General features: G+C 39.6%; 1 protein-coding gene across 11 annotated transcripts in view; it reads left to right on the top strand.

The window, feature by feature from the left end:
- The window catches only part of IRAG1 (inositol 1,4,5-triphosphate receptor associated 1), a 121,167-nt gene that overhangs the window by 31,095 nt on the left and 76,030 nt on the right, over positions 1-14,042 (top strand). For 9 of the 11 annotated variants that reach the window (XM_083597560.1, XM_083597559.1, XM_083597561.1 and 6 more), the window contains 4 exons: positions 176-321; positions 2,171-2,834; positions 6,669-6,810; positions 7,885-7,949. In XM_083597560.1, coding sequence (XP_083453686.1) covers positions 176-321; positions 2,171-2,834; positions 6,669-6,810; positions 7,885-7,949 — 1,017 coding nt within the window. The remainder of the gene's footprint in view (positions 1-175; positions 322-2,170; positions 2,835-6,668; positions 6,811-7,884; positions 7,950-14,042) is intronic. The other 2 variants (XM_083597558.1, XM_083597563.1) reach the window with 1 other exon arrangement.

Genomic DNA, 14,042 nt, shown 5'->3' with positions numbered 1-14,042 from the left:
CTGTAGTTCTGATTAAACCTAGGCTGCACTTGGTCTTACAGTTATTCATGAGTCTTGTTACAGCTGATAAATTATAATCACAGGACTGAGGACTCTGTAATATGTTTCAACACCTGAAAGCATCTTTTGTTCTGTAGTTTTCCCCCTTCAAACATCTATATCCTTATCTTTCTAGGAGCTGAAACAGAAAATGGATCACTCACTAGTAACTGTATTACAGACATTGGCCAACTTATGCCCATTCATTGAAACTTGGAACAAAGTCGTAAAAAGATTAGAAACATTTCTGGAAGGGCCACAACTTTGGATGAAATCACCTTGGTATGTTTTGTTTTTCCTTAAATCAAGAGGCAGCAATCTTAAGCATACTTAACTTGGAAGTAAATCCTTCTGACATTAAATGGACTTGCTTCAGGGTAACATAGATGAGCCTTGGCTGCCAGATTTTTGTACAGGAGCAAACAATGACATAATCAACAAGAGTTCAGCTGCAAAGTGAAAAAAACATTTTTGAGGCCAAATTGTGAGTGAGATGTCTGTCATGAGCTGACTGTAAATTGTCTTTTTGTGTTGGAAAATCCAATTGTGTGACTCCACCCGAAATGAAGTATGGGGGGGGGGATCCTTAAATCTCTCATGTTAATCTCCACCCCCTCTTTGATTGTCAAAGCTTGAACTTTTGTTCTGCCCTAGATAAGTATCTAGTAGACAACCAGATGTCACCTAGTAGACAGTTTTTAGAAGGCAAGTGGCAGGAGGCAGTTGTGGATGCCAAGGATAATATCACTTGGGTGTGCCACAAGGTTGCCAAAATTGCTAAGGTGGAGATTTGTAGGGTTGCTGTTGTTGACATCCGTCTGTCTCAAGGGACAATGGAGTGCGCCTCTGGGGGTGAAGTCAATTTGCTACATTAGCAGCACCAAAGTGACCTCCCTGGGATGCAAGTCTGAGCAGTGTGTTTGGAGGTCCCCTCTGGAATGGTAAAATCTGGGACATTTGAAAGGCACAGGAACTAAGCTTCCTTCAGAACCAGAAGAGCACCTCAGGATGACTTGCAAGGCAATGGTGGGGGTGGGGTGGGGGTGGGCACAGGCCTAAGGTTAACTAAAAAGAATTCCTGAATGAGGGCAAGATTGGTAATTCTCTTGGGGGATTGTGGGACTTATGGTAAGAAAATCATCCTGGAAGCTGTAAAAAGGGAGGGTCATCAGAAGTAGTTAGGGTTTCATCCATTTAATCCTAGCCATGTCTACCAAGAAGTAAGTCCTCCTGAATTCAATGGGGCTTCCTGCTAGGTAAGCAGTTAGGATTGTAGCCCTAGTTGTTAATTTTGAACAGGAAGTCACATATTTACATTATATTGCATTTATAGAACATAAAAAATAAATGGAAAAACTATATCTAATGTAAGTTAGCCTGAGTGGAAGCCAGAGGGTTTCGGGTGGTTGTTTTTTTAGTGTTTGAAGGTTATGATTTAGCCAAAATGGCATTTAACTCACTCCAGTTTCTCTAAGGCTTAGATAAATGTCAGCTATTTATAACTCCTAAATTTCAAAATAAAACATAATACTGTTTTAAAGATTTCAAGGCACATCTTTATAATACTTTGCTTAGCTGTGTTTGTTTCTTTTTTAAAAAAAAGAATTTAACCTTTTGGTACCTAACAAAAATAGGAAGGGGAAAGGACACTAACAATAGTGAAAAGATAAATCCTGCCATCCGGGAACATCTAATCTCATGTATACATTTCACTTTCTTTAGTGGGATTGTGTTATTATCTGTGTTATGGTTTAGTTAGTGTTTAGAGAGTCTTGCATCTTTGTTTAGCGCTGGGCAAAATAAAATGGGAAAGTGAATCCTTGTTCTAAATATAACCAGGAGGCGAGTTAATAAATCAAGGTTGAATGGAGTGCACAGCCCACAGTATGAAAAGGCCATGTTTTTAAATGAGGAATTCCTTCTGTGCAAAGAATAGTCATGTGCCCATTGGAATTCCCACAGCACTAAGACAAGGCAACTCTCTTGGCTGGAAAACATAATAGCAATATTGGTTCAGAAGCCAATGGTATCTCAACTGAATATGGGCAGCTGGCAGGTTTTATTAAATATACATAAGGAAACAACAACAACAAAAATCCTAATCTTTATTGCCCCCCCCTTTATTTTATAGCCTTAATGTTGAACTTCATGAGGAGGAGGAATTGGGTGAAACAAATGAACAATTGGAACAAAGCACACTTGAAGCAGAGTTTCAAGCTTCCACAAACTATAAGATGAATTGTGACAGTTGCTGCTTTGAGAGAGCGAACATCAGAACTTCCAAAGAGTACCATGGAGCCAATCTAAGCAAAAAAGCTTTGCAAAATGTAAATGCAATCACTTTCAGCAGCCAAACGTTAACACAAACTCCAGAAAAAGACCAAATATTGGTACAATGTCAGACCTGGAAAAAATTGTTAGGAGGGAAAAAATGGTGGAATCCAGAAGGAAGGCTGGAAGCCATTTTGGAAATTTCTAAGACACTGGCAAATGACAAGAATACTGTGTTAGATGAAAAAAAAGAGTCATGTAAAGAGGAACATAAAATTCAGCCAGAACAGAAGAAGGGAAACCTAGCTGCAGCTATAAAACTGAAAGAATTGGTTCTTAGAATTCCCAAAGATCTCTGTGAGGGTGTATCAGAAAGCAACGTGACAATTCTATACGCCCAACAGATGATAAAAGCACTTCAGCTGTGGATTTCTGAAGGGGAAGGAAACTTTCTGTTTCAGGAAAACTCAAAAGAAACAAAGGAGAATTTTCAAATGGATGAAAGGATGCCAAACTTCACTCAGGTAGTGTATGGAAAGCAAAACTTAATATAATTTGAAGCTCAATGGGCATTATAATAGCTCATTTCTGTTGCCTTCATAAGAAGATTACCCTGCTTCAGTGCACTTTATTTTCCAAGCTTCAGTTAACAAGCAGCATGCATGCTGTACTCATTTAGCTCATTTAAGATTTTTAAAATCTGTACCCATAGACTATCTATAATAGCTAAACAATTTTATTAAAATAGGTGACTACATGAGGGTCCTGAAAGCAGCTCTGAAGCTATTTTGAGCACATAGAAGGCAAAAGCAGCCAAAGTGTGGGGATAATATCCAGTGTTAATCAGAGTAGACCTGCTACTACTACTACTACTAATTTCATTATTTATACCCCCAATGTTTGAGAGCCAAAACACATGCACATATGAGCACAGCTTCATGGGAGAGAGCTGGATAGCTCTTTTTTTTTAAAATGATATTTATTAAAATTTCAAAAGGAATCACAAAAGTAATAAAAAGGAATAAAAAAAAGAAACAAAAAATACAAAATACAGAAAAAATAAAGACAATTAAAAATAAATCCATCTTTCCATATCTTGCCTTTCATTTACTTGTTTCCCTGACCTCCTCACACCTCCCTTTTTTGTATTCCAGTTCAAATGGTTAATTCAGCAAATCCTTTCCCTCTTTGTTTTTCTCTTAGTTCTTTATCTTAACATATTATAGCTTTATATTTTCATCTATTAACAAACCATTTTTACATACTCCTTTTTAACATTGTTGCTAAAACCGCTTCATTTCATTCCGACATCATTTTAACATTCATTAATTTTACAATGTTTCTGTAGATAATCTTTAAATTTCTTCCAATCTTCTTCCACCGACTCGTCTCCCTGGTCTCAGATTCTGCCAGTCATTTCCGCCAATTCCATATAGTCTATCACCTTCATCTGCCATTCTTCCAAGGTGGGTAGATCTTGTGTCTTCCAATACTTTGCAATGAGTATTCTTGCTGCTGTTGTAGCATACATAAAGAAAGTTCTATCCTTCTTTAACACCAATTGGCCGACCGTGCCCAGGAGAAAGGCCTCTGGTTTCTTCAGGAAGGTATATTTAAATACCTTTTTCATTTCATTATAAATCATCTCCCAGAAAGCCTTAATCTTTGGGCACGTCCATCAAAGGTGAAAGAATGTACCTTCATTTTCTTTACATTTCCAACATTTATTATCGGGCAAATGATAGATTTTTGCAAGCTTGACTAGTGTCATGTACCACTTGTATATCATTTTCATAAAATTCTCTCTTAAGGCATTACATGCCGTGAATTTCATACCTGTGGTCCACAACTGTTCCCAGTCAGCAAACATAATGTTATGTCCAACATCTTATGCCCATTTAATCATAGCAGATTTAACCGTTTCATCCTGAGTATTCCATTTCAACAGCAAGTTATACATTCTTGATAATATCTTAGTTTTGGGATCTAACAGTTCTGTTTCCAATTTTGATTTTTCCACCTGGAAGCCAATTTTTTTGTCCAAATTGTAAGCCTCCCTTATTTGATAATAATGAAGCCAGTCTCGCACTTTATCTTTTAGTTTCTCAAAACTCTGCAGTTTCAATTTGTCTCCTTCTTGTTCCAAAATCTCCCAGTATTTCGGCCATTTGGCCTCCATATTGAGCTTTTTCTGAGCCTTCGCTTCCATTGGTGATAACCACCTTGGGGTTTTGTTTTCAAGTAAATCTTTATATCTTATCCAGACATTAAACAATGCTTTCCTGACAATATGATTTTTAAATGCTTTATGTGCTTTAACCTTGTCATACCACAGATATGCATGCCACCCAAAAATGTTATTAAAGCCTTCTAAATCCAAAATGTCTGTGTTCTCAAGAAGCAGCCATTCTTTCAGCCAGCAAAATGCTGCTGCTTCATAATAGAGTTTAAGGTCTGGCAGGGCAAATCCACCTCTTTCCTTTACATCAGTTAGTATTTTAAATTTTATTCTGGGCTTCTTGCCCTGCCAGACAAATCTAGAAATGTCTCTCTGCCACTTCTTGAAACAGTCCATTTTATCCAAAATTTGCAATGATTGAAACAAAAATAACATTCTTGGCAATACATTCATCTTTATAACAGCAATTCGACCTAACAAGGAAAGCTTCAAATTTGACCATATTTCTAGATCCTTTTTCACTTCTGACCAACATTTCTCATAATTATCTTTAAATAAATTTAAGTTCTTAGCGGTCATATTAACCCCCAGGTATTTTACTTTCTTAACCAATGTTAAACCTGTCTCCTTCTGAAACCTCTCTTTCTCAATCGGTGTTAAATTTTTCTCAAGAACCTTAGTTTTTAACTTGTTCAACTTAAATCCTGCCACTTGACCAAATTCTTGAATCAGTTCCAATACTCTTTTAGTACTAGATTCTGGCTCCTGTAGTGTCAGTACTAAGTCATCTGCAAAAAGCTTTCAATTTGTACTGTTTAGCTCCGACCTGTATACCTTTAATCAATTGGTCCCTTCTGATCATATTTAGCAAAACCTCCAGGACCGAAATAAAGAGCAATGGGGAAATTGGGCAGCCTTGTCGTGTCCCTTTCTCTATCTTAAATTCCTCTGTCACCACATTGTTAACAATTAGTTTAGCCTTTTGTTCTGAATAAATTGCACCTATACCATTTCCAAAGCCTTGACCAACCCCCATCCCCTGAAGATTTTTCTTCATAAAACTCCAAGAGATATTATCAAAAGCTTTCTCCACATCTACAAATATTAAGACTGCTTTAGTATTAATATTCACTTGCAGTTTTTCCAAAATGTTAATTATATTTCTCGTGTTGTCAGACAAGTGTCTGCCCGGGAGAAAGCCAGCTTGGTCTTTATGTATCTCTTCCACTAATACTTTTTTTAATCTTTTAGCCAAAATATCTGCAAAAAATTTATAGTCCACGTTAAGCAGGGATATGGGGCGGTAGTTCTTAAGTTGTGTCTTTTCAGACTCAATTTTCGATATAAGTGTAATGTAAGCTTCCTTCCACGACTCCGGCGCTTTTCCCCCCTCCAAAATTTCATCACAAACCTCCTTTAGTGGTTGAATTATCCAATCTTTCAAAGATCTATAGGAGAGCTGGATAGCTCAGTTGGTTACAGCATGGTGCTGATAATGCCGAGGTTGCATTATACTGCATATTCCTGTATTGTAGGGAGTTGGACTAGATGATCCTCAGGGTTCCCTCCAAATCTACAATTCTATGATCAATAGGAGTTCAGAAGATTATGGGAGAGAGGGACCAAAAAGGTCATGTGTGTTGTGTGAAGACATCCCCACCACATCTCTAATGGGAACAACACAGTGATTTGACCTTGCTGTGTTTTAAGCTGCTAATGTGAACGTACAGTTTACTTCTTTTCAGACAGTATATGAAAAGGGGAAACAGGGAGCAAGCTGAAGCATGCCCAGCCTCCTCACATTAATTATAAGGTCTGAAAGAGCCTTCATATGTATGTTGTAGGTGTAGAGAGCACTGTCTACACATTTAGGAATTCTCTGCAGGGTTTGGGCCGGAAGGGGTTGATGGAGCCCAAAGGATTTGTTTAAACTTCCTTCATTGTCCATGGTAAAGAGTGCTAGTTGGAGATTACTCAGGAGGGCTGCACAGAGCTAATGCTTGGAAGATGGCACCAACAGGCCTCTTGCAGATTAATATTACAGGCATTTTGGATAGGGAGCATTTCTTTTTCATGGTTTTGGTTGGGCTTCTTTTCATAGTGAGAGCATATGTTTTCTCACCTCTACAGGGATAATGCAGCTTTTAATATTCAGAACTAAAATATTGTGTTTATTCAGTCTGCAGAACCAACAAACTGTGAGGACTTCAATCACAGCAGTGACAGCATAACATTTGTTGGCATGAAAAATGAGCTACCCCATTGTTTTTCAATGGCTCATCAATGTTCAGCACATCAAGAAGACAACAATAAAATGAGTGGTAGGAGAAAACTTTCCCCAGAAAACGCTAAACAGAGTGTTGTTTCCTCTCTCCCACTATGCAATTTGGCTAATAAACCTGGAAGTGTGTTATGAAATTGACTTTAAGTATTCAGCAAACATTGTATCCTATATACCAAACAGAAATAAATGACATTCCTCCTTAGGGTTCCTCCAGACCCGCTATTCAGCATTCGTCTTGATGTGCTTGCTCAAAGCTTAAGTGTTAGTCTGTGTCTTTACTGAGCATTCATTCTGATTTGCTTATGAGATAGATATACAGCAATGAGTATCCGTCCTGATACGTTTGCAGTGAGGTTACACATCTTCCCATTGATAATTTGTTCTTCCCAGACTTTTCAGTGAATGTCCCTGTCACTTTCCTAACCCCAAAAAAGGGGATTTATTGTGCTAGGGTGACAGAGCATTTCAATCCTCTTTAATTGCACCAACCTATATTTCCAATTTGTTCCTGAATCCCTCCTGCAAAATAGTGACATTTGCCCCATTAAATTTTTTTGCCAGCAGCACACAGTTAAGACTGTCACTCAGTTTCATGTTTTTTCTCCTGCTAACCAGACGATCTCACCCTCTCATTACTTTAACTGATGTCATTATGTTTTAATTTACCCATCCCGACAACTCAAGTATTTGCCGCTGGACTTGCGGGCAACTGCCAGCTTCCTATCCTTCCCCCACCTTTAAAAGTCTATCAGATATAGAGGATTCAAAGTTGCAGTTTTTGTTAGCAAATTTATTTGTATGCAGCATCTCCATGAGCATCCTTCCTGATTATTTAAATTTCAGTTGTTGAGTAGGAAGATAAGTTAAACTGTTGCTAGGTATAATCAGACTGAATTGCCTGGAGTTGTTCTGATGGGTTATGGTTGCCAGGCTATTGTTGCCTGAGATAGAGAAAAACATATGCCACATCTATACGCTTGAATGAGGATGTTCAAGGCAAGGATGGCACTGTTTCTGCAAAGTTTCATTTTTTCCCTAGCATTTATTGTGTGGTTCAACTGTATCATTTTAATAAGTATCTAATAGTCCTTCTCTGTTCCCTTTGTACGAGCAGATGAAAAATACTCTGAAATGGAAAAACCTGCATTGGTAACGAAAAACAGAAAACCCAGCAAGGTAAGCAAATGAGATTATAAGAACCTTTGGTATTTTATATTTGAAATTAAGCTATATTCATGTCGGCAAATATTCATGTAGGAGTTGTTTCCTCTAATGGAACAACCTGCATTTCCAGGCAAACTGGGGTTACAGCATCATACCTCATTCATTTTCTGGTGTAGTGGTTTTTAATGTATGTTTTGATAGTGAACAGGTATTCATTCATTCCTAGACTGAAACTACCTGTAATTTCTCCAAAGCAATAACAACTATATTCATGACTTTCATAGTGGGATCTTGAACTACATCATGATAAGCAAGCAGGTCTAGCTCTAGTAAGTAGAGGCTGCCTGGCAACTCTATTGTGCTCTGTGGGTAAAGCTGGGTACAGATGGAATAAACTGGAATAAACTAACAGATTCTCCAAGCTTTATTGCCTTGATAGGTTTTTGTTGGCAATGGGTGGTTTGCAGAAATTACAAGTGTATAGGTATTGACAAAATGGGGATATGTGTCTTTGGAAAAGAAAATATAATAGTTAGAACTCTTGGTGCTTGGGAACCATTGCAATCATGGGCGTAGCCAGGATTTTTGTTGGGGACACAGGCATTTGGGGGGGGGGCAGAATCTCAGTTAGCTATGTATTTTTATTGATTTTTATTGGTTTAGGTGGGCAGCTGCCCCTCCCTGCCCTCCCTGGCTATGCCCATGATTACAATGCTCTAAAGGAACATGAGGTGGACACCTGGCTGAAGCTTAAGGACATGTGGGCCTAGTCAGGGACTAGATGGGAAACCACCTGAGATATGTGCTTTGTATGTTACCTTGGGATTTATAATGGAAAAAAGCGAGATGTAAAATACAAACTTTCCAAATCTCAAGGGAAAGAATTTTGCAGAGGAGAATAAGAAAACTGAAATAACTTTGGAAAGTTGCATGTAAGTATGAAGGTTGAGGCTGAACTGGAGGCAACAGTCTGAGATAGTTCCTAGGAGTAAGGAGTTGTGCCAGGAAATAGGGGTTGAGGGATAAAACCACAAATAAGGACTAAAAACCACCAAAGAATACAACATGCACCAAAGCTCAGGAAGACCATGCTGCTTAGCCAAGGCCCAACTAGAACAGGGAGGCAACTTATGCTCCTTCCTATCCAGGAAGAGATCATGGCCAGCCTGGGTGGGTGGAGTCATCTCAGGGCTTGAGAGTATTTCATTGTCTAAATAAATGCTGCAACCTGCAGTTTGAGGACTTATTAGGCCAGCCACACACAGATCCAAGGACTTACATGTTTCCAGGTTCAAATTTAACATTATGCTAAATGTGTAGCTAGCGACTACACCTGATATTTTTCTTTATTTAAATACAGGCATGGTGGGGTGATTTTTCCATGGGGACCACAGATGTGGGATGGGGAGGTTAAATCTTTCTATTGCAGTCACAGTATGGGCAAGAATCCCCCATCCCAAGCTACAAAAATTAGACAAATGAACTGGAACCTTTCTTAATACGTCTGATGCTCATGCTTGAGGTGGGATTGGGACTGCAACTAGGGAAGGAAGGATTAGATTTAAATTCTCCTCATGCTGTGGACCCCAGGAAAGTGAGCCTCCTTCCCTGGCACCTGCAGTTTAACTAAGAAAACTCCCAAATATCTAGCCACACATTTAACATAACATAATTAGCTGGAGAGAGAGAGAGATGGTAATGGATGCAATTCTGATTTAAGTACAGTTATGTTTTTAGGATCTTCTCCCGTCCCCTCCTTCATCTAGACTAACTTGCTGCATGCCACATTATTTTGTTATAGTATATTCAGGACACTGGGCAGAACCCCGTCAGTGGAAGCCCTGCATAAAGACTCCCACTTGTGCAACAGGGCATTCCCACCCCCATATCCTCCCCCCAGCCTATCCCTGCACCTCCCAAAATTGGCTCTGGCAGTTCAGGAGAACCTCCAGAATAGTTTGCAGGGGGAGAGGACATGGGATCATTCCATCTGGCAAGCATGCCTGTGCAGACAGAATGTTTGTCACAGTGCAGTGTTGAATTCCATCCACTAAATGCTGCCCATTTAATGTAGGATTATAGTGTGATGCAGTTTCATCAACCTAGTTTGTTATACTCCCATACTTGTTGTCTACTTTAAAACAAATACAGTACTGTAATTCTAATTCAGTTACTCTGCTCTTATAAAATCTGACTGCAGAATTAACAACTAGTTGAACCAATTTCCAAATGAACCTTATTAAATAGCTTTTACTAATGTAAAAGCATTCAGGACTCCTCACAATTGCATTTAATACAGTTTTTAAAAGTTAGTTGTTGTTCCCCTTATTTTACTGGATTCTTGAGCTGTGTGGAATAACTTTTCGTAGTTTAACGGTTTGGTTTTTGATGGCATATCTCTCTTCCTTGGGGAGTAAATTCTCTTGCTAATGAAAGGAGAATAGTGTTCCCCAGGCCTCTCTTGACTTTTGACTAAGAATAACATCTGTCACTACCAAGAAGCTGTGTGTAAAATTAGAATTTCTCAGGGCAGATTGAGAACAAGATTTGTTTATGCCTTGTGCTTTTAAAATAGGATGACATTGCAGAGTTTGCTTTATTGTTAGTGTGTGTGCTCTAGGCATCAATTGGAGACAATGAGTATCTTCTACACCACCTATGGAAAAGAGGTTTCATTTATGGCCGCAAAAACTTTCAAATATAATACCTTGTAAGAACATTACTTGATTTCTTGGTGAGAAAATTTCTTTGGAATAAAATAACTCAAATGTATCTATAAGAACTAGGCTAAGTCCTGTACGAAATGAAATATTGCCCAAGAACATCTTTGAAACCTTATGCGTGGCAAAAGCAGTACTGTATGTGACAAATACTTTATCCAGTCTTAGGGTACCCATGGCCAAAATGTACATGGCCAGACACTCTTGACTGTGTGGTAGAACATTGGTTTTCATACATGTTGCGGAGGTAGTATTCTGCAGACAGTACAAGTCCATATCTTCCTTTCCTAGGTAGTATACATTTCACAACAAAGGGCTTGGGATGTTTGATTTTTTTTAAGTGATTCTAGATATTTCTCTAAGTCTATTTATTTACAATATGTATATTCCACCTTTTAGGCGGACAATGGGCTTCCAAGTGAAAGGGTGCTGGTCCCTTATTAAGGCTCTTGGGGTGGAGGAGTGATGATAGAAAATAAAAACTGCTTCTAGTGTTACAACTAAGCAAACTTGCATGTGGAAATACTTCAATTTGCTCTTGGCACATTCTGTCATTTGTTTTGAAGGTATCATGGAGAGTTTGGTGCATAGTTTTATGAAACTGGACATCCCCTTTTGTCTTTAGTTTTTCTGTATTGGTGGGGTTTGATTCTGTTGATCAAGAATGGCAAAATGTCCCCCCCTCCATGTCAAACACTTTCCCAGTCTGTGTCTAAGCAAATTCAGATGAATAGACTGCCTAAGGGCAAGCACACTTGGTCTCTGGTAGCATGGTTGTTTGAAGTGCTGTTTTTCTAGAAAAAGAGGTGTCAGAACTCACCATGAACACTTCCCCTGTTCTCTTATAATGGCAATGACAGCGATGCATTCTGGCCCCCACATTGTTTTGCCTATTCTTAAATGACCTAGAAGCGAGCCTAATGGAGTCAGATGGACACATTCCAAAAATAGGAATGAGAAGGACCCCCTTGTCGTTATATGCGGATGATGCGGCCATCATTTCACGTTCCAGACTGGGTTTGAAATATCTGCTGAGGAAGTTTTCTGATTACTGTTTTGGAAATGGCTTATCCATCAATTATGAAAAATCAAAAATTTTAGTATTCAAAAGAAGCTTCTCCCAATTTAAATGGGTGCTGGATGGCCATAACCTTGAACAGATTAAATACTTCAGTTATCTAGGGCTCACTTTCCATCATACAAGATCTTTGAAGTACCACTGGCAAACCTCCCTTCAAAAGGCGGAGATCACAAAGCTAGCCATACTCAGATTCTTTTTCACAAAGGGTATGTTCCAGCAAGTATGTTCCAGCAGCCTTAAGGGTTTTCAATACAAAATCTGTTCCCCAACTCCTGTACACTGCAAATGTCTGGCATAATGGGGACCTACCTAAGCTAAACAGCTTTCAGGCAAAAATTTTACGATCTCTGCTGTAGGTACCCAACTGTGTCCCCAACTCCATACTTCTGTTAGAAGCTGGTGAATGCCCAATTACAACTAAAGCATGGTGGGCTGCCCTAAAACATTGGCTCAGGATTGTAGTGTTTGATCTAGGGAAGGGTTTATATCAACACTTGACCAATGAGGAGTTTGTCAGCAATTGGCAGAAAACCATGACTAGAAAAGCCACCTCTATTGTCACCCCCCCAACTCTATTACCTGGGTTATGAAGGCGCCCTAAAGACGTTAAAGCAAAGATTATGGGATAATACACACAGTGACTTGTGATCCCGATCACATGCAGTCTGTAGTCCATTGGCAGTAGGAGTGCAATATGGGCATGTCTTTAAGTTAACACCTTACATTAAAAACCTGACAGTACCAAATTACCGAAGGTTATTCACCAAAGCCAGACTAAACCTTTTTCCTTCTGCAGTGTTGGATGGCAGGTTGAGAGGAGTTCCCTACCAGACAGACTTTGCTTGTGTGCCCAAGACATCGATTCTATAAAACATATTTTGCTGCACTGTGCGAAATACGAGCAAGCCAGGGCTGAATTGATATTACCCTTGCTGGTACCTTTCCTGGGAAAATCAGAGGCTCACTATGTCAGGTTCCTACTGGAAGACCGGACAAACGCTAGAACATTAGCAGTGGTGAGGTTTTTATCGGTGGTTGCAAGAACCAATGATCCCTATCTTTAAGTCTGAACAAAACGCTTGTTTAACCTGGTGGTAGGCTGTCTGAATTGTGTATTGGTTTGTAATGATTTGTTGGGTCTCTGGACCATAATAAAGATTGATATAATGGCAATGACGCCCACCTGAGAATTGCCGGAACTGAGTTCTGGTGAGTTCCGGCTGAAAAAAAGCCCTGATTGTTTGTATCATCCTTCTAAGCCGTGGGGAAGATTTGGCTTGCATCCGATAACAGATGTGTGGTTAAGATGGCTTTGTGGACTTTGGAAGAGAGATCTTGACCTGACATGACCAAGAGTAGAAGCACATGGACACAATGAAGCAGTTGGCGAGACAGGCCATAGCTATAGAACCTTGGAGAGCTCCGACTGATAAGAGCGATGTCCCCCCAAACCCTGGCCCACCCCCACCAGGCTTTCTGTGTTTCTCAATTGCGTTTCATCTGCTGCATTCTGTGCGCTATTGTAGAGCAGGAGGCAATTGGCCTCTTGGGTGAATTGAGCTTGGCAGGCCTAAGGATCCCAGTTCAGGCTTAACAGGTTCAAAGCTGTTATGTTTCAGGTTTTGTATCAAGACCTCCTGGTCATGTTCTTCAGCTCAAGATGCGATGGCCATGGGCTTGATGGCTCAGTCTCTTCTCTTTCCAAACCTCAGCTATCACTCAAGGCCAGGACTATGGCAGGCATTATTCCAGAGGTGCCAGTCATAAACATTTCCATTCTGTGTTCATGAGGTGGCTCAGTGGCCTGAGGAAAGTTGGTATCAGTGGTAATATGGTAGTAACATCATTATGATAAGCTTGAAAGCACCAGAGCCTTTTTGGAGGAAACAGACTAGTCTTAGTAGAGATTTGTCTATTTTTGTATTGTGTTTTTGTCAAGCTTCTGACATTGATTGGCTGAGCTAGTGCAATGACATGGAGCATTCAGTTGCCCAGGGAACAAAAAGAGTTTGTGGTCTAGCTTCTGTGAAGAAAGGGAATGTTGCACACAAGAACAGGGTGACATTATAGGAGAGCACCAAGGAGGCAAGAGGTAAGGAGGTTGAAGAAAGAGAGTAAACCAGGCACTAAGATTGAGAAAGGGGTGGAAGAGGAGGAGGCTTGGGGGAAAGGGTAGAAGAGGCAGGGAATTCAGGCAAGATGGGGCTAATTGGAGAGAACTCCATAGAATCTGCGCAGCAATTAAGGTCAGAAGGGAAGTTTTTAATATTTAATGCTGTATTGTTTTTAACACTTGATTGGAAG

The sequence above is a fragment of the Podarcis filfolensis genome, assembly GCF_964270895.1.
Source record: "Podarcis filfolensis genome assembly, chromosome: 1".
Classification (NCBI taxonomy): Eukaryota; Metazoa; Chordata; class Lepidosauria; order Squamata; family Lacertidae; genus Podarcis; species Podarcis filfolensis.
The sequence above is the reverse complement of the archived record's forward strand: the minus strand, read 5'-3'. Positions and strand labels throughout refer to the sequence as shown.